The sequence below is a fragment of the Panthera pardus genome, unplaced genomic scaffold (assembly GCF_024362965.1).
Source record: "Panthera pardus isolate Hobbes unplaced genomic scaffold, ASM2436296v1 HiC_scaffold_7, whole genome shotgun sequence".
NCBI classification, from domain to species: Eukaryota; Metazoa; Chordata; class Mammalia; order Carnivora; family Felidae; genus Panthera; species Panthera pardus.
The window spans coordinates 40934594-40954098 of NW_026527002.1; the positions used below are offsets into that span (position 1 = coordinate 40934594).

The 19505-nt window shown below is 37.3% G+C and overlaps 1 protein-coding gene across 5 annotated transcripts in view; it reads left to right on the forward strand.

The window, feature by feature from the left end:
* The window catches only part of DPY19L4 (dpy-19 like 4), a 68388-nt gene that overhangs the window by 10861 nt on the left and 38022 nt on the right, over positions 1-19505 (forward strand). For 2 of the 5 annotated variants that reach the window (XM_019453493.2, XM_019453494.2), the window contains exons 3-8: positions 1822-1946; positions 4153-4243; positions 5075-5196; positions 5300-5445; positions 15165-15288; positions 18705-18839. In XM_019453493.2, the coding sequence (XP_019309038.1) occupies positions 1822-1946; positions 4153-4243; positions 5075-5196; positions 5300-5445; positions 15165-15288; positions 18705-18839 (743 nt within the window). The remainder of the gene's footprint in view (positions 1-1821; positions 1947-4152; positions 4244-5074; positions 5197-5299; positions 5446-15164; positions 15289-18704; positions 18840-19505) is intronic. The other 3 variants (XM_019453495.2, XM_019453496.2, XM_019453497.2) reach the window with 3 other exon arrangements.

The following is a 19505-nucleotide window of genomic DNA, read 5'->3' on the forward strand; positions in this document are numbered from 1 at the left end:
CAGCATAGAGTCTGATATAGGGCTTGAACTCATGAATTGTGAGATCGTGACCTGAGCCAAAATCCAGAGTTGGACGCTTCACTGACTGATCCAGCCAGGTGCCTCTGAAAACAGTAATTTTAAAATGATTTTGTTATACTGATACTAATATTTGATTTATTGAGTAGTGTTTCTAAAGCATTTTGAATATAATTCTCATAGACTTACTGATATCTTTTTTAAAAGTAATCTCTACACCTAACATGGGGCTTGAACTCACAGCCCTGAGATCTAGAGTCCCATGCTCTACTGATTGAGCCAGCCAGGTGCCTTGACTTAGTGATATCTAACTATTTTAGTCTGCTTAATGTCTTTAGTATTATATGAAAACTAGTATTTATTAAATAATATTTTGGGGGCTCCTGGGTGGCTCAGTCGGTTAAGCGGCCGACCTCGGCTCAGGTCATGATCTTACTGTCTGTGAGTTCGAGCCCCGCATCGGGCTCTGTGCTGACAGCTCAGAGCCTGAAGCCTGTTTCAGATTCTGTATCTCCCTCTCTCTCTGACCCTCCCCTGTTCATGCTCTCTCTCTGTCTCAAAAATAAATAAATGTTAAAAAAAAAATTTTTTTTAAATAAATAAATAATATTTTGAAAATGGTTAAGATTTTAGTTTAGCTAAACGAACAAATCAGCAAGTTGAGTTTTTTACAGACCTGTCAGTCATTCAGTAACAGAACACTGGACTTTGGGCCCTTATGCCTTATTATACCTAATAGCTATAGCAGGACCAAATCATCCTGTGTGTAGAAAATCCAAATGTGTTTTATGTTTCATCAAGAAGTAGATATATATATGTAACAGTTGTATATGATGTTTTAAATACATAATCATCAAAGATCATTGAATTATATATTTTAAATGGCTATATAATATGTAAATTATTCCTCAATAAAAAAAACTCCTTGATAAGGAAAAGCTATCAATAGTAATTCTGAATGAACCCCTATCTTTCCTTTAGATATTTCGTAGTACATTATTTTTATTCTTTCTTTTGATTAATAGATTTTAATTTTTGAAACCTTTTTTGATTTATAGAAGAATTGAACAGATAGTGTAGAGTTCCCTTGTTATACCCTCCCTCTGCCCACACAGTTTTCCCTCTTATTAACATTTTATATTAGTATGGTATACTTGTTATAATTAACAAACCAATGTTGATACACTTATTTTTATTTTATTTTTATTTTTAAGTTTATTTATTTTGAGAGAGAGAAAGCAAGCTGGGGAGGGGCGGGGGGGGTGGGGGGAGGAGGGAGAGAGAGAGAGAGAGAGAGAGAGAGAGAGAGAGAGAATGAGAATGAGAATCCCAAACAGGCTCCACACTGTGGCACAGAGCCCAACGCAGGTCTCAAACTCATGACCCATGAGATCATGATGTGAGCCAAAGTCAGAGGTTTACCCAACTGAGCCACCCAGGTGCTCCGATACAGTATTTTTAACTAAAGTCCACACTTTATTCAGATTTGTTTAGTTATTACCTAATGTCCTTTTTCTGTTCCAGGATCCTACATTACGTTTAGTTGACATTACATTTAGACTCCTCTTGGCTGTGGCAATTTTTTTAGGCTTTCCTTGTTTTTAGTGACCTTGACAGTTTTGAAGAGTACTGGTCAGGTATATTTAGGATGCCCCTCTATTGGAATTTGCTGTTTTTCTCATTAGATTAAGGTTCTAGGTTTGGGGGAGGAAGAACAGAGTTAGAGTTGGTTACTTTTTAAAAATAGAAGTGCATAAATATAAATATCATCTACATCTGATTACTTTTAATATGCTTTTTCAGATGTATTATTTCAGCGCTTTGCAAAGATTTTCATTGGCTGTCTTGCAGCAGTTACTAGTGGTATGATGTATGCTCTGTATTTATCAGCATACCATGAACGGAAATTCTGGTTTTCCAACAGGCAGGTAAGAAGAAAGAATTTTGAGCATATGGAAGTTGTTTTAGTATTTAATTTTAACTTAAGTAATGTGTTTTACAGGGAGCCAAAATATATGTATGATAAGTATGAAAAGTGCTTTCTTATTTACAGCCATTAGAAACAAAATGGTGTAGAAGCTGTTTTAACATAGTCACAGGGTCAACCTTGAAAAATGGAATACAATATATTTCAAGGCCATAGAATAGAGACTATGGGTTTCTAAACTAAGGGTACTTTCCTTCATGTAACTAGCTTATCAGGAGTTTTTGAAGACCGTGAAATGTTACAGTTTAGTCAGTCTTTTAGTTTATGGAGTTTACATTTCAGAAACAGTCTATAGAAGTTTCAGCAGTAAAATATTTTAATTTTTAGATGACATGATTAGAATGTTTTTGGGGGATTGGAAATGATTAACATGCATGACAGTATTTATTAAGATGTCTCTTACATATTAGTATGATTAATGTTTGGTTTTAAGTCATGTGCATTTCACAGACTCTTTAGGCCCTATAGTTACTTAATTCATAATTTAGCCTTTGAATAAGTTTGTTCTCAGACTTAACTTCACAATCAGATACATCTTTAATATGCGTTGACAAAGTTCACAGTGTTATCACTTGACTCTGGAGACTTTTCTTTCTTGGTCCAAGCTGTTTTGTAGTAGTAGTAGTCGTCGCCTTCGTCAAACTGACTAAATGTTTTTAAGCCATTGATTGACCTAATCCCACCAAAACATTTAGCTGAATAATTATTTGTATTGTCTTGACAAAAGCTATTACTGTAGTATATCCTCTGTTTCCTTGAAAATGTTATGCAGATTAACCATTAGTAGTTCTCAATACTGGATGTACCAATAAAGTCATCTGATGAGCTTTCAAAACATAACCTCCCTCACAGACTCTTAGGTGGGGTACTGGGGAGTGTCTGGGATCAGTATTTCAAAATATTTCCAAGCAGTTGTGTTATTATAGGCAGAATTGAGAACAACCAAAGGTTTGAAAATATAGAAGGCATACATCAAGAACCTTGTTTTTTAAAACATTGTATATAAGCCAGGAACATTGACAATACCTGGGAGCTTTTTCAGAATCACAGATTCTCAGGCCCTACTTTAGAATCAGAATCTAATCAGAGATCTTTTAATAAGATCTCTAGGAGTTTCATATGCACATTAAATCTGAGAAGCATTGATCAAAAGTTTGCATCTTTGAAATCTTAGAAACAAATTGTTTCCATTCATAAAGAATCATTTTAAGGAAATATATTTAATGAACTCCAAATGAGGGGGAAAAATTCACTGGTCAAATAGATATGGGAAAGGTTTTCTCTTTTGAGATTCACCATGCATAACATATACTGAAACTCTTAAAAGTCTTGCAGTAAAGAAACCCACTAATTTTCTTTCATGCGACCTTTTCACAACTCATTTAACCATAGAACTATTTTATTTATTTATTTTTTTAACTATAGAACTCTTAGGTAACACTCATTTATATCTTAGCAAGTTCTGTTGATCAGATCTTGGGGAAGCTGGTCTGATATCTTTTGTATTAATTGATAAATATTCATGAAAATAAAGAAGTTGCATTTTCAAAGACTATAGATTTATGAAACCTTGATTCATCTTGAAATGCACAATTTTTCAGAGTTTTTGAATTACCTATATTCTTGGCTCTGTATAGCCCAATTTTAGGAAATTTAAGATTTACTTACATTTCCGGAAGTTCATTTGAAAAGCGCTGATTAGGTGTCTGCTGCTCTTGAAAATACTAGTTAAGAGTTTGCAATTCTGGATACATAAGGAAGTGGAATAGCAATAGAAAATACTGATTTCTTCTTAAACTTATCTTTTTCTTATGCACTTTAACACCTTAACCATCATTTTTTATTACCTGCCTTACTATTCTTGCTGTCCTTAGGGCATTTTTCTGCTTTTCCTTGTATGTAATAGGTAAATGACTTATGACCTACGATCCATTTTAAACCTTAGGTGTTTCATTAAAATGATTGCCAGATTATTGAAAAGTTTAACCTCCTTAATGTGACCACTAATGATTAAAGGACAATTCAAACATGTCTTTGAATAAAATGATAAATACATAGCATTAATTTAGAAGACAAGGAGAGAAAAAGAAGATTACAGTTGAAATTTAGGATACTGGTATTTAAATAATCATTTCATTTTCTTTTAGGAACTCGAACGAGAAATCACATTTCAAGGTGACAGTGCCATTTATTATTCTTATTATAAAGATATGTTAAAAGCGCCCTCATTTGAAAGAGGTATGATAACCACATTTGTATCTTTTTAAATTACACTCTGCCTCCAACGTGGGGCTCAAACTCAGGAACCTGAGATCAAGAGTCATACGTTCTACCAACTGAGCCAGCCAGGCACCCCTCACATTTGTATTTTTAATAACAATGTTTTCTAGGGGCGCCCGGGTGGCTCAGCTGGTTAAGCGCCCGGCTTCTCGCGGTCCATGAGTTTGAGCCCCACATCAGGCTCTGTGCTGACAGCTCAAAGCCTGGAGCTTGCCTCAGGTTCTGTGTCTCCCTCTCTCTCTGCCCCTCTCCTGCTCATGCTCTGTCTCCTTCTCTCAAAAATAAATAAACATTAAAAAAAATTTTTTTTAATAACATTTTTCTAAAATAAAACATTGCTCTATGTGTGAGCACTTGAATGTGGAAAATTGTCTCAGAATAGAAGTATTACTCTTTAGGGGTGCCTGGGTGGCTCAGTCAGTTAAGTGTCCAACTTCAAGCTCAGGTCATGATCTCATAGTTTGTGAGTTCGAGCCCCGCATCAGGCTCTGTGCTGACAGCTCAGAGCCTGGAGCCTGCTTTGGATTCTGTGTCTCCCTCTCTCTCTGCCCCTCCCCTGCTTGCTCTCTGTTTGTCTCTCTTTCTCTCTCAAAACTAGATAAATATTAAAAAAATTATTAAAAAAAGTATTACTCTTTTTTATACTTAATAAAGACATTGGAAAAATGAGGCACAGTGTATTGTATTTTGAGATTTTTCTTAATAACTTAAAATATTTAATGACCTCTGACATGTTTAATTATTTTAAAGCAGAATAAATAATCTGGAGAAAAATTTTTCTGTCTCTAGGTGTTTATGAATTGACACACAATAACAAAACTGTATCTCTGAAGACTATAAATGCAGTGCAGCAAATGTCTCTATATCCAGAACTTATCGCCAGTGTTTTGTATCAAGCAACTGGTAGCAATGTATGTTTTCTTTTGACTTTAATATTTATTTTCTTACATGTTTATGAATCATTAAAATTATTTAATGTTGTTCTATTATCTTTTCTTTTTTTTTGCCAATTAGGAGATTATTGAGCCAGTATACTTCTATATTGGCATTGTTTTTGGATTGCAAGGAATATACGTTACTGCTTTATTTGTTACAAGCTGGCTTATGAGTGGAACATGGCTAGCAGGAATGCTTACTGTTGCATGGTTCATTATTAACAGGTAAAAGATGTTTTCTTAATTAAGTTTTACAGTTTTTTATGGCTGTGGTATTTGGTTCTAAAAATGCCATCCCCCAAATATTCTACACCCTAATCCCAACCTGGGATGAGATATCATTCCTGGTTATGTTATGTTACATGGCACAGTTGACCTTAAGATACGAAGATTACGTGGTGGACCTGATACAATCATATGAACCCTTAAAAGTGGAGATCTTTCTCCACTTGGTGCAGAAGGGGAGGTCAGAGATATTTGAAGCATGAGACAGGTTGCCGTGCTGTTGCTGGATTGAAGTGAGGAGGAAATGAATTTTGCCAGCAACCAGCGAACCTGTGAAAAGACCACAAGCCCTGCGTGAGTATGGCAGCCCTGGCAGGTGCTTTGATTTTAGCTTAGGGAGTCCCTGAGCAAAGTATCCAGAGGAACTGGGGTAGGTTTTTTAGCTAATTTGTGTTGTTTTAAGCCTATACATTTGTGGTCATTTGTTATGCAACAATTGAAGGCGAATAAACTCACCTTGTATCTCTGTATTTTCAGACTTAGTAACATTGGCATATATGGATGTGCCTTTTCTTTCCCTACTTATTTATTTATTTATTTATTTTAAGTTTTTATTTATTTTGAGAGAGAATGCAAGTAGTGGAGGGGCAGAGAGAGAAAGAGAGAGAGAGAGAGACAGAGAGAGAGAGAGAGAGAGAGAATTCTAAGCAGGCTCCACACTGGCAGAGCTGAGCCCAGTGTGGGGCTCAAAGTCATGAGCCTTGAGTTCATGACCTTAGCGGAAGTCAGATGCTTAACTGACTGAGCTACCCAGGTGCCCCTTTCCTCTTTTATTTAAAATTGATGACACGATTTCATGAAAAGAAAGAAGAGGCATCAGATAGATCACTATTTTTTTTTTTCAACATTTATTTATTTTGAGAGAGGGAGTGAGAGAGAGAGAGAATCCCAAGCAGGTTCCACACTGTCCTCGTGGGGCCCAACACGGAGCTTGATCTCACAAACTTCAAGATTGTGACCTGAGCCAAAATCAAGAGTCAGAGGCTTAACCGACTAAACCCCCTGGGTACCCAAGATATATCGCTATTAAGTTAACCACCACAGATAAGGATTCTGTGTTAATCTGTCACAGAGTGCTTTGAATTAGTAAATCCATCCCTTTTGGTGATCAGAGCAGTCTCAGTTCTTTAATAGTAAGTAAAAAGAGAATAAGCAATGGGGTTTCTTTGAAATGGAGAGCTGATTTGAGACATAAAAATTCTCTTGGCATTGGTCAGTGTCAAAAATTTAATTCTGAATTATGGGTATTTTTTCTCTCCATAGCACTTTTCTCCCCTAACATTTATCATGACTAAATTTTTATTTTTTTATTAAAAATTTTTTTAACATTTATTTATTTTTGAGAGAGCACGAGTGGGGAAGGAGCAGAGAGAGATGGAGACACAGATTCCGAGGCAGGCTGTAGGCTCTGGGCTGTTAGCACAGAGCCTGACGTGGGGCTTGAACTCACAAACCATGAGATCATAACCTGAGCCAAAGTTGGATGCTTAACTGATAGAGCCACCCAGGCACCCCATCATGACTAAATTTCTAAAAAATGAAACGTTTCTTCTGCTACAACATTTTCTTTTGGCAATTCCCAAATAAAAAATATGATACGTTTCAAGTTATTGAGACTCGGCATTAAGGGCTATATCTCTTACTGGGCTTTGTTTATATTTAGGGTCATATGCTGCCAATAATTTGATATAAAGCATATTTTAAAAATCTTCCTTAGAAGTTTTAAAGTATAGCTGTTCAGCTTTATGGCTTAAACCTATTTCTTCTTCTTTTTTTTATTTTTATTTTTTATTTTTTTAAAGTAAGTTCTATACCCAACATGGGGTTTCAATTCACAGCCCCAGGATTGAGTCATATGCTGTACTGACTGAGCCAGCCAGGTGCCCCTAAACGTATTTCTTCTTAAAAACAGGAATGAGCCAAACTTTATTATTACAAAAACAGTATATGTATGTTATGGAAAATTAAAACCAGCAAAAACAAAATAACTTTACATTCCCACCACCTGGAGATCACTCGCCATTGTTTATACCTCGGTGTTTATACTTTTGGATCTTTTTCTATGTGAGTATGTATGTGTATGTGTATATAGTGTATGTATTTGTGTGTGTATTTTTTTTGTCAGAATGAAATATATTACACATACTGTTTTATATTCTGCTTTCTTTATTCAGCAGTCTACCTTTCCAAGAACTTTTTTTTTTTTTTTAAAGTAAACTCTATGCCCAACATGGGGCTTGAACTCACAACCCAGAGATCAAGAGTCACGTGCTCTACCGAATGAACCCCTCCACTTCAATAACTTTTTTTTTTCAGTACGCTCCACACCCAATGTGGGGCTTGAACTCAGGACCTTGAGATCAAGAGTCAGATGCTGTACTGACTAACCATCCAGGCAGGCACCCCTCAATAACTTTTTATCTTACCTCTTACCCGTGTTGACCTCAGAATACCCCAAAAAGCTGGTTTGTCCAAACCAGCATTTAATCCAGGACCACATATTGCATCTGGTTGTTATGTTCTTTAATTCTTTTTTTCAAGATTTAAGAAAAAAATGTTGATTTATTTTTGAGAAAAGAGAGAGAGCGGAGTGAGGGGGTGGCAGAGAGAGAGGGAGACAGAGGATCCCAAGTGGGCTCTGCACTGAAAGTGGAGAGACTGATGCAGGGCTCAAACTCACAAACCTGTTGAGATCATGACTTGAACCAGGGTCAGATGCTTAACCGACTGAGCCAGCCAGGTGCCCCTCCTTATTTCCCTTTAAATCTAACATAATCCCTTTTTTCTGTTGAAGAGACCAAGTCAGTTATCCTACAGAATATCCCACCTTATGGATTTCTCTTGTTGCTTCCTGTGGTGTCATCTAGCTTTTCCCTCTATTCCTTGTGTTTCTATAACCTGGAAGTTATATCCAAAGGCTTGATGAGTTCAAGGTAAACAGTTCTAGTTAGAATATATCATAGGTGGTATGTTTTTCGTGTTCCATGATATTAAAAATTACAAGGTATTTACTTGGCCTGCCCCTAGTGAGTCTGAGATTGCTGCTTTGGGGAATGACAGTCAGATTTCTTCATTGAATAGTGTGACTAGAAAATAATCTGTGCCCTTTTCAATGTTAACCATTTACCTAAGGGTTGTAACTCTAGTTGATAATCTGCTGAAATTAGTAATTACATTAGGGTTTATTAAATTATATGTTTCTATTTTCATTAGCTAGATTCTTAATTCTTCAAAAGGTAAAATTTTTCTTGATTAATGAAGGTTCTTTGGTTACCTTTAAATACAGTTACTATTAGAAAGTCAGGGGGCACCTGGGTGGCTCAGTCAGTTAAGTGTCAGACTCTTGATTTCAGCTCAGATCATGATCTCAGCGGCCATAAGCCCTGGTTGGGCTCCACGCTGAGTGGCTCCATGCTTAAGATTCTCTTTCTCTTGGAGCGCCTGGACGGTTGGGCAGCCGACTTTGGCTCAGGTCATGATCTCATGGTTTGTGAGTTCAAGCCCCATGTCGGGTTCTGTGTTGACAGCTCAGAGCCTGGAGCCTGCTTCAGATTCTGTGTTTCCATCTCTCTCTGCCCCTCCCCTGCTTACGCTCTGTGTCTGTCTCTCTCTCTCTCTCAAAAATAAAAATAAAATAAACCTATATAAAAAAAGATTCTCTCTATTAGAGTTCATTCTATTAGAATTCATTGTTAGAAATTTAATAGCCCAAAGTATTTCAGAACTCATAGACTAGGTCTAGAAAGTCTTGCTTTTTAGAATGAAATGTATTTAGTATAAAACTAGCATTATTTAAAATAATAAAAGGATTGTTTTCTTCAGTATGTGATGTATTAGTTATTGCTGCATAAAAAATCACCCTAAAACTTAACAGCTTAAAACAAACATTATGTCACAGTTTCTGGTGGTCAGGAATCCACAGTGGCTTAACTGGGTGGTTCTGGTTCAGAGCCTGTTATGAGGGTGCAGTCAAGAGTTGTTTAAGGGTATAAACATTTGAAGGTTTGATTGGCCTGGACCATCTACTTCCAAGCTCATTCATGTGACTTTTTACAAGAAACCTCGGTTCTTTAGCTGGTTGTTGGCCCGGGAGACTTTAATTTTTCAACACACAAGCCTCACCATAGGGCTGCTCACAGCTTGGCTGCTGGCTTTCTTTATAGTGAGTGATCCAAAAAGAGTGTGGAGTGAGTGTGCCGTAGTGGAAGCCAGATCTCTCTTTTTTTTTTTAATGTTTATTTATTTTTGAGACAGAGAGAGATAGAACATTAACGGGGGAGGGTCAGAGAGAGAGGGAGACACAGAATGTGAAGCAGGCTCCAGGCTCTGAGCTGTCAGCGCAGAGCCCGACGTGGGGCTCAAACTCACAGACCATGAGATCATGACCTGAGCCGAAGTCAGAGGCTCAACCGACTGAGCCACCCAGGCGCCCCTCCAGATCTCTTTTAAAACTTAATTATCAGAAATGATAGGACGTTACTCTGCCATATTCTGTTGATCATGCAGACTAACTCCGGTGCATTATGGGAAGTAACTACACAGGGTGTTAATACTAGGAGTCAGGGACCATTGCAGACCATCTTGGAGACTGGCTACTATAGGCAGGGAACTTTTTGTTTTTTAAGTAGGCTCCACTCCCAGCACAGGGCTCAAACTCATGACCCTGAGATCAAGAGTTGTATACTCTACGGACTGAGACAGCCAGGCACCCACCAGTGAACTTTTAATATTCATTTTGTTTAATTTCTATATCTATCTTTATCTTCATCAGAAATTTGAAGAGGGGAAGCCCAGGCAATTTTTCCTTGTAAAAATAATGGCATTAAAGACTCCTTGCCACATGTTTAAAGTTCATTTGTTTATTTTGAGAGAGAGAGCGAGCAGGGGAGGGGCAGAGAGAGAGAATCCCAAGCAGGCTCTGTGCTCTCAGCGTGGACTGAACCACCCTGGTGCCCCCCAAATAAGAGTGTTTTAGAGCTCTTAGTGAGAATTGTAAGGAAATTGCCTTATTTAATGATACATTGTATCCTGGGTACCTAGAGCAGGAGTTAGGTAGAAAATTTGTGATATATTCTGCTAAAATGTATCTTTTGGCAATTAAAATATTCTTAACAAGTAGCTTTTATTTGTTTTGCATTTCGCTCATTTTTTATTGATATATATTTTATACTGGAAAATATATTTTAATGCTGTGAAAGATAACTTGCTTTTTTTTTATTCAGCAGCTTTAGAGTTTATATATGAATACCTAGAAAAGTATAAAAAGGTATTAGTCATTCCATTATATTATGATTATTCGTAGTGTTCTTAGTTGTATTTTGTGTTACTTGTTTCTTAACACCAGAAGGGAAAAGCAGTATTATAAAACTAAAAAATGTAGGCATACTAGAAAATTTGAGGAAATTTTAGGAAACAGCACTGTATAGACAGTAGTGAGGGAAAACTCAGTGGCAAATGACTCCCTCTTAACAGACGTGATCACCAAAATAGGGTAACCAAAACCAGGCTTTACACATAAACAATATGGAAGAGTCCTACTGATCTTCTCATCTACAAATATATACCTGGGTATCACTTTCAGTGAAAACATATTTATATTTGAAGAACAAAGAAGAAATGTGTAGGATTAAGTGTACTACTGGGTGGTTCAGTCGGTTGAGTGTCCGACTTCGGCTCGGGTTATGATCTTGTGGTTTGTGGATTTGAGCCCCGCATTTGGCTCTGCACTGACAGTTTAGAGCTTGGAGCCTGCTTTGGATTCTGTCTCCTTCTCTCTCTACCCCTCCCAACTCACGTTCTGTCGCTCTCAAAAATAAATAAACCTTTAAAAAAAATGTATGTTAAAGTTAGTCTTTGGCCCCCAAAAAAGTAATTGTACATTGGTAATAATAAAGAGGTTAGGTGCAAGGAAATATCCATGACGTAGAGGTACAGCTAACGGAAAATAATGGTAACACATGATGCTGGTTCTGTTGTGATGGTATTGGTATACTCAGAATGCTCATGGAGGTACAAGCTTTTTAAATTTTAGGTGGTAGTCTTCCCCAAGAATTCCATTTCATCACAAGACAGTAATCCAGAAAAGGAGGGAAATAACATGAAAAATTAGAAAACCATCTAAATATAGGAGAATGGTTAGGTAAATTGTAATACATCAGTGCAAGGCAATATGCTGCCATTGGAAGTTATACTGATACTGTGTAAATGTTTTTCATCTTTCACACATTATACATTGACATACCAAACTGTTTTATATGTTATCCAACTCAGCATTTCTTGGACTTCAGTTCTGTATATTTAAAACTTAATTCTCATGGATTCCATGTACTGACATAAATAATTTGAATTCTGTAATGCTACTTACATATAAAACAAAACTAGGTAATGCTCCATATACTTAAAAGCACTTATGCTACTATAAAACTGAAATCAATCGTGGTACCTGGGTGGCTCAGTCAGTTGAGCATCTGACTTCAGCTCAGGTCATGATCTCACAGTTTGTGGGTTCGAGCCCCACATCAGGCTCTGTGCTGACCGCTTGCTCACAGCTTGGAGCCTGCTTCAGATTCTGTCTCCTTGTCTCTCTGCCCCTCCCCCGCTCACGCTTTGTCTCATTCTGTTTCTCAAAAATAAATAAATGTAAAAAAAAATTTTTTAAATAAATAAAACTGAAACTAATCTATTAATGAAATAATGAACCAGCAAAATATTAACTTAAAAGATAAATTTAACATAAAAAATGATATTTTGCTAAAACCAGATTTCTACTATCTGTGTAAATATGGTACCATTCCAGCAGGTTCTTTTGAATATGGTAAACCTACACAGCTGGGTACTGTGAGATGACTCACTTCTCATCATGTTGCTCTCTTGTCTACTATGGAATCTTTTTTTTTTTTTTTTTTTTTTTTCTTTTTTTACCATAGTGATCATGACATCGTTTTGTTTTTATTTGACAGTACATCATTTAGTATTACAGTCATCTCTCCCCCCGCCATTAACTCAAGCCAATTGAAGTAATGCTATATTGCCAACTACATTGTTTTGTGGTTTTTTTTAATTTTTTTTTTTTTAACGTTTATTTATTTTTGAGACAGATAGAGACAGAGCATGAATGGGGGAGGGTCAGAGAGAGGGGGACACAGAATCTGAAACAGGCTCCAGGCTCTGAGCTGTCAGCACAGAGCCTGACGCGGGGCTCGAACCCACGGACCGCGAGATCATGACCTGAGCCGAAGTCGGCCGCTTAACCGACTGAGCCACCCAGGTGCCCCTATTGCCAACTACATTGTTAACACAAACATGGAAGCGAGTACTGAAATCCAGATTAGGCTTATACCATGACGTGTCTAAAATGAAAATTCAAAGGGTGCTTGGCTGGATCAGTTGGTGGAACATGTGACTCTTAATCTCAGGGTCATGAGTTCAAGACCTACATTGGGTGTAGCGATTACTTTAAAAAAAGAAAGAAAATTGAAAATGAAACCAGGGCTTCCTGGTTTCTGTGAATGTATCAATAGGCCTATGCATTCTAGGTGATTTAACTAGTTATTATTTTAAACTACTGGTTTGTGCTGCTCTAGACTCTGCCACTGGGGGAGAAAAAGTGGGTCTCATCTGATTTAGTCACTTACTTCCTACTATTAGCCTTCTGTTCCTCACAAGGACCAAACATGGTAAAGGCAAGAGAGAGTAGCTCAGGTGTTCAGCAAGGTAGCAGTGGGGAGGCTTGTGTAGGTGAAGAGGGTAACTGGCAGAGATCCTACTCAGTCTGTGTTGCAACAACTCCCCTTTTCCAGTGCAGAGTTTTAAAGATTTTCACTGTACTGATCTGTGATTTAGGCAGGGATAGTGAGTAAACCTTCAGAAAGGTGACTGCCGGGTCCAGCTTCCCAATTTTGGGAATGTGTCCTGGCCATTAAATATTCTTGAACTGTATTTATTGATACATATGTTATGGAAAGATGCTCATTAGATATTAAGTGAAAAGTGGTTCATTACAGAATTATAAAAGAGCCAAGGTCTAATACCGTTTACTAAGCTGTAGATATACTGCTAAGTTAATATTTACAGCTTTTATTTTGTTTGATCTTCATGTATGATCCTGTTTTTTTCATATATATGTATTCAATCCATATATATTCATAGACAAGTTTTCTTATAATACTTTTTAACTGTTTTACTGAGGTATAACTGTCATAAAATGTACATATTTAAAGTATACAGTTTGATCAGTTCAGGCATTTAGACACACTCTTGAAACCATCAATAAAATCAATGTAATAAACATATCTATCACCTCCAAAAGTTTCTTTGTGCCTCCCAGTAACGCTTCCTTCTTTCTTCTTCTTACCTCACCTCTACTAACTTCCATTGTCCCCAGAAAACCAGGAATCTGCTTTCTGTCACTATAGTTTTCATTTTATAGAATTTTAAATTTATTTTTATTTTTTTATTTTAGAGAGAGAGCGAGAGTGGGGGAGAGGGGCATAGATAGAGAGGGAATCCCAAACAGGCTCCACACTCAGCATGGAGCCCAACATGGGGCTCAATCTCATGACCCTGGGATCAATCTTAGCCGAAATGAAGAATCAGACACTGAACCTAACTGAGCCATCCAGGCACCCCTTATTTTCCAGAATTTTACTTAATAAAGTCATATAGCATATACTTTTTGGTCTTTTTTTTTTTTTTAACTCAGCATAATTATTTTGAGACTCATGTATATTGGGCATATCAATAGTTCATTCCTTTTCATTGCTAAGAAGTATCCTATATCACAGTTTGATGGAACTAACTTACATGCAAATACATTCACCTCTATTATTTAGGAGAATTAATACAACAATTTTTACAAAAATTTTAAAGCAGTAGCACCTTTGTTTCTGTGTAGAAAAAAAACATTGAGCGCGAGTCCTAAATTTGGTGATTGTTGGAAAGGTAATTCTCTTGAGGTGTGAGGATATGCCCAGGAGACAACATGCTGTAGCGCAGATTGAGAAGAAATCTAGGAAGAGCCTGGAAAGACATTCTGTATTTGGCATTTAAGGGTTTCTGGATATATCACGTGAAGGATTACTGTAATGGTAATTCCTGGGAACTGCTGATTGAAAAGATTATTAAACTAGATATCAGAAGATGCATTGTAATCCCAGTTGTGCCAGCTATATGACATTGATTAAGTCACATCACCTCTCTGAACTTCATATTCTTTACATAAGGGAGGATAAGAACCTTGGGCCTGTCAGGCCTGCTAATTATGTAATGCAGATTGTATTCTAGAGAAGAGTAGCCATCTATCTCATTAAGGGAAGAAAGGGTAGGAACTGAAATCTAGTGTCCTCTACGACAAGTTGTGTGCCTTAACATGAGGCGTATCTGCTCAGAGCAGAAAGCCTTTTTCAAATTTTCACAGTTGCCCATCTATTCACCAAGCAGTGTACAACCACACTGAGTCTTCCTGGAAGGGAGGAAAGGGGGGTTGAATGAGATGCTTAATTTGCTCCAGGTGCTATATAGACCGTAGTGGCTCTGTCTATGTCTACCTCACAGGATTGTTACAGAGAACAATGACATGTGTGTGAAAGTACTTTGAAAAGTACAGTGTTACATAAATATAATGTCTTGATATTTTGCTCTTCATCTGTGGTTTACTTTAGGGTAGATACAACAAGAATTGAATACTCCATTCCTTTGAGAGAAAACTGGGCACTGCCATACTTTGCATGCCAAATTGCTGCACTTACAGGCTATTTAAAAAGCAACCTAAATACTTACGGAGAGGTAAGATACAAACTTATTTGTCACAGTTAATTTTGATGTATTGCAAATGTATATAATTTTAAAGTTAGTCATATTAACAAGTCAGTGATATTCAGTGAAGCCTAATTACTACATAATAAAGGATATATTTACAGAGTCTTACTATAACACTATTAGTCTAGTCAGATTGACGGGTAAATTATTATTTTTTTAAAGTTTATTTATTTATTTTGAGAGAGGCAGAGACATTGCCAAGTGAGGGAGGGGCAGAGAAATGGAGAGTGAGAATCCCAAGCAGGCTTCGTGTTGCCAGCGCAGAGGCCCACGTGGGGCTTGAACTCACGAAACCATGAGGTCATGACCTGAGCCAAAACCATCAGTCAGATGCTTAACCAACTGAGCCACCTAGGTGCCCCTGACGGGTAAATTATTTTTAAGAGAAAGGAGATGTTGTATTGTTTCAGTGCAGTTACTTGACAAATAAATGAAGAGTTTATTATTTTGAAAATTAATCTCTCATTATTTTACCATTTTTTTTCTGTAATATTGATAGCTTTTAGTCATTGCAAGTTAAGAAAATATTAATGAAGATGTATATAGTGACTACAAATGGCAGCAGTGTTATCTTTTATGGTAGCACCGCATGTTTTCTGTTTTTCTGGCAACCACAGCTCTAATTTTTTATCACAATGATTTTGTCATTTTGAAAGGTTATACAAGTGGAATTATATAGTATGTTATCCTTCAAGATTGGCTTTTTTTCTTTTTTTTTTAAATGTTTTTTTTATTTTATTTTATTTTTATTTTTATTTTTTTTTGCAGAAGCTACAACCTTTCTATTTATTTTATTTTTATTTTTGGGACAGAGAGAGACAGAGCATGAACGGGGGAGGGGCAGAGAGAGAGGGAGACACAGAACCGGAAGCAGGCTCCAGGCTCTGAGCCATCAGCCCAGAGCCTGACGCGGGGCTCGAACTCACGGACCGCGAGATCGTGACCTGGCTGAAGTCGGACGCTCAACCGACTGCGCCACCCAGGCGCCCCTTAAATGTTTATTTTTGAGAGAGAGAGAGGGAGAAAGAGAATGAGCAGGGGAAGGGCAGAGAGAGAGGAAGAGAGAGAATCCCAAGCGGTCTCTGTACTGTCAGCACAAAGCCTGACATGGGGATCCATCTCACCAGCTGGGAGATCATGACCTGAGCCGAAATGAAGAGTCGGAAGCTTAACTTACGGAGCCACTCACGTGCCCCAAGATCAGCTTTTTTTCATTTAGCCTAATGCCCTTGACATCCACCTAAGTTATTGCATTGTGTCAATAGTTTGCTTATTTTCATTGCTGAGTAGTATTGGAATAGGATGTGTATTTTAATCACATATTTGGTAGTTTGCTTCCCATTCTTGAGGCAAGATCTTGTGATCCCTGTTGCATCAGTCTGTCCAAGCTCAGATCTTTGTGCAGTTATTTGGAGCTATGTAGACATATCTGTGGTTGATTACTGAAATACATTTAATGTGTCAAGTAATATGTGTAAAATAGTTAACAATAAAGGCATAGTTGAAAATGAAGTGAGCAGGGTAAAGGATAGACAAAAGTGCACAGAATTTTGAAAATGTTCAAAGAAAGGAAAAACAGCTAATTGTGCAGATTGTGTTTGACATATATTTTTTAAAAATCTTTAAGTGTTTGTTTATTTTTAAGAGAGAGAGCATGCATGAGCAGGGAGAGGCAGAGAGAGGGAGACAGAGGATCTGAAGCAGGCTCCACACTGACAGTGGAGAGCCCGATGTGGGGCTCTGAACTCATGAACTGTGAGATCATGACCTGAGCTGAAGTTGGAGGCTTAACTGACTGAGCCACTCAGGCAACACCCCCCCCACCCCACACACACCCATATATTTCTATCTTATTTCACACTGTATATACTTTAAAGTAGTTTGAGGGTAAACCCGTGGCATGAGTAATTTGCTTTATTGTACTGTAGCTTTACATGTACTGGACCTACATGTCCAGTAGGTTAGTTAGGCCAGATCTAGACCTGATTTCTGGTACTGTTTTCTCAGGGGATGATGGTTTCACGTCTGGTTATTAGAGTTCTGGTTGTTCCACATTAGAAGTTTCCAGAACACTTTCTCTTAAAGCTATGGTGCTATGAAGAGCAGAAGCTTATGTGTTCTATCAGTGCTAAGCTCTTCTAGGCCTTGCAGTTGGTATTCTTCGACCAACTGATAGAATTTTTCCATCTCTTACACTTTGTTTTCTGGTCTTAATCTTATTCAGGGTGCTGGAAAATCTTTATATCTGCTGACGGCCTGAAGTATTTCTCATTTTGGAATCTATTATTTTTTAATTTTTAAAAAGTGTGGTTTTTTTTTGTTTTTGTTTTTTTTGAGAGAGAGAGACAGAGCGTGAGCAGGGGAGGGGCAGAGAGAGACACAGAATCTGAAGCAAGCACTAGGCTCCAAGCTGTCAGCACAGAGCCTGATGCGGCGCTCGAACTCATGAACTGTGAGATCATGACCTGAGCCAAAGTTGAATGCTGAACCAACTGAGCCACCCAGGCGCCCTGAAAGACTTAGTTTTAGAAGAGAGCATGGCTATTATCTTAGGTTTCTTGACTAGACTAGACCCTTATTGCCTTTCTCCTTTGCTATTCTTATCAGAACAAAGTCATGTGATACCATGCCTGATGGAGGAATTGGCAATAAAAATGCAGATCCCTGGAGGAAGTAGAGGTTGTTAGAAATATGCTAAGGAACAATGGATTTGTCACACTTGGGTTTCTCACTAAGGGATCACTTGGGAGATAACATTTGGAAAGACAGAATTGATTTTAGCCAGGCAAGGACAAGAAGTCCTTGTGTTTAGTATGTTAGCAGAGGGAAAAAGAGTTTTATATGATTGACAGTACAAGCACTGGGGAAAGGCAAGGGCACACATTTGCTGAGAAGTAATGGAAAAAGAGCAGTGGGCTTTTTTCCTTTTTTCCTTTCCTTGGAATAGGCTGAGACATAAACAGACTGTTTAAATGGAAACTCTTAGGGAAATTTGGAAGTGAACATGTTTTTTAGAGTGAATGGAGTTACTTTCACAATACAAAAGCCCATCGACACGTCTGGCAAAAGCCACCGTTGTCTTATATTTTTTACTTTACCTCTTGTGATAAAAGAAAAATGTACTGAATTTTTTCCCTTTGTCTTCCTGAAATTCTCAATATGGTTTTGAACTTTGAGGATTTATTTATCTCTGTGTTTTATTTAAGATCTTATTGTTTATGTAAGGATTTAATAATAATTATGTGACTTAAAAACAAAATTTCTAGAATTATATAGCTTAAAGTTGAACCAGTAACAGGGCTGCAGCTGTGAGGTAACAACCTCATGGATTTTTATAGTAATAAAGCTACTGATATTTAGTTTCTTTCTTTTGTTTTCCCTAGAGGTTTTGCTACTTGTTGATGAGTGCTTCAACTTACACGTTTATGATGATGTGGGAGTACAGCCACTATCTCTTATTTCTTCAAGCAATATCTCTGTTCTTGCTAGATAGTTTTTCACTGGAGCAAAGTGAGAAGGTATTTTGAATTTTAAAATTGTGGTTTTAAATCCGGAGAATAAGTATTTTTATAGTGTTGTATCTTTAGGTAATTTGGCTTTTAAGCTTTATTTTGAAATTTTTGTTGTTTGGATTTTGTTTGTTTTGTTTTGGGGGGCAGCGGTGGGATTATTTTGAAATGTTTTAATAGGCTCTGACTTACACTTGTACTCAAAAGATTGTTAAACTCATTCTCCCAGCCGTTTAAGGACTTCGAAATTCCCTTCAAGACAGCCTGCTTACCCAAAGTCACCATGTGCTTCTGCTCTTTTGAGCCATTTCTCCTTCCCTTTCTATTTCTTAACAAAAAAAAAAAAAAAAAAAAAAAAAAAAAAAAAAGGTGAAATATAGAATATACACAAAAGAGTGTATATACGCTGTGTAAATATACTATATAGAATAAAACATGACTGTTTGACCATCCAGGCCAAGAAATAGAGCATTTGAATACCCAGAAGTCCTGCTTTTAACTGCTTCCAGTCACATCTTGCTCCCTCCCCAACAGAGGTTCACTGTCCTGAGTTTTGTTAATCCTTTCCTCCTGTTTCCTTGTGGTTTTTACCACCTATCTATATATTCCTTAAAACATGCTGAAAATAATGTATTGTTTACTTTTGTCTGATTTGCTTTTGAGATTCATTCTTGA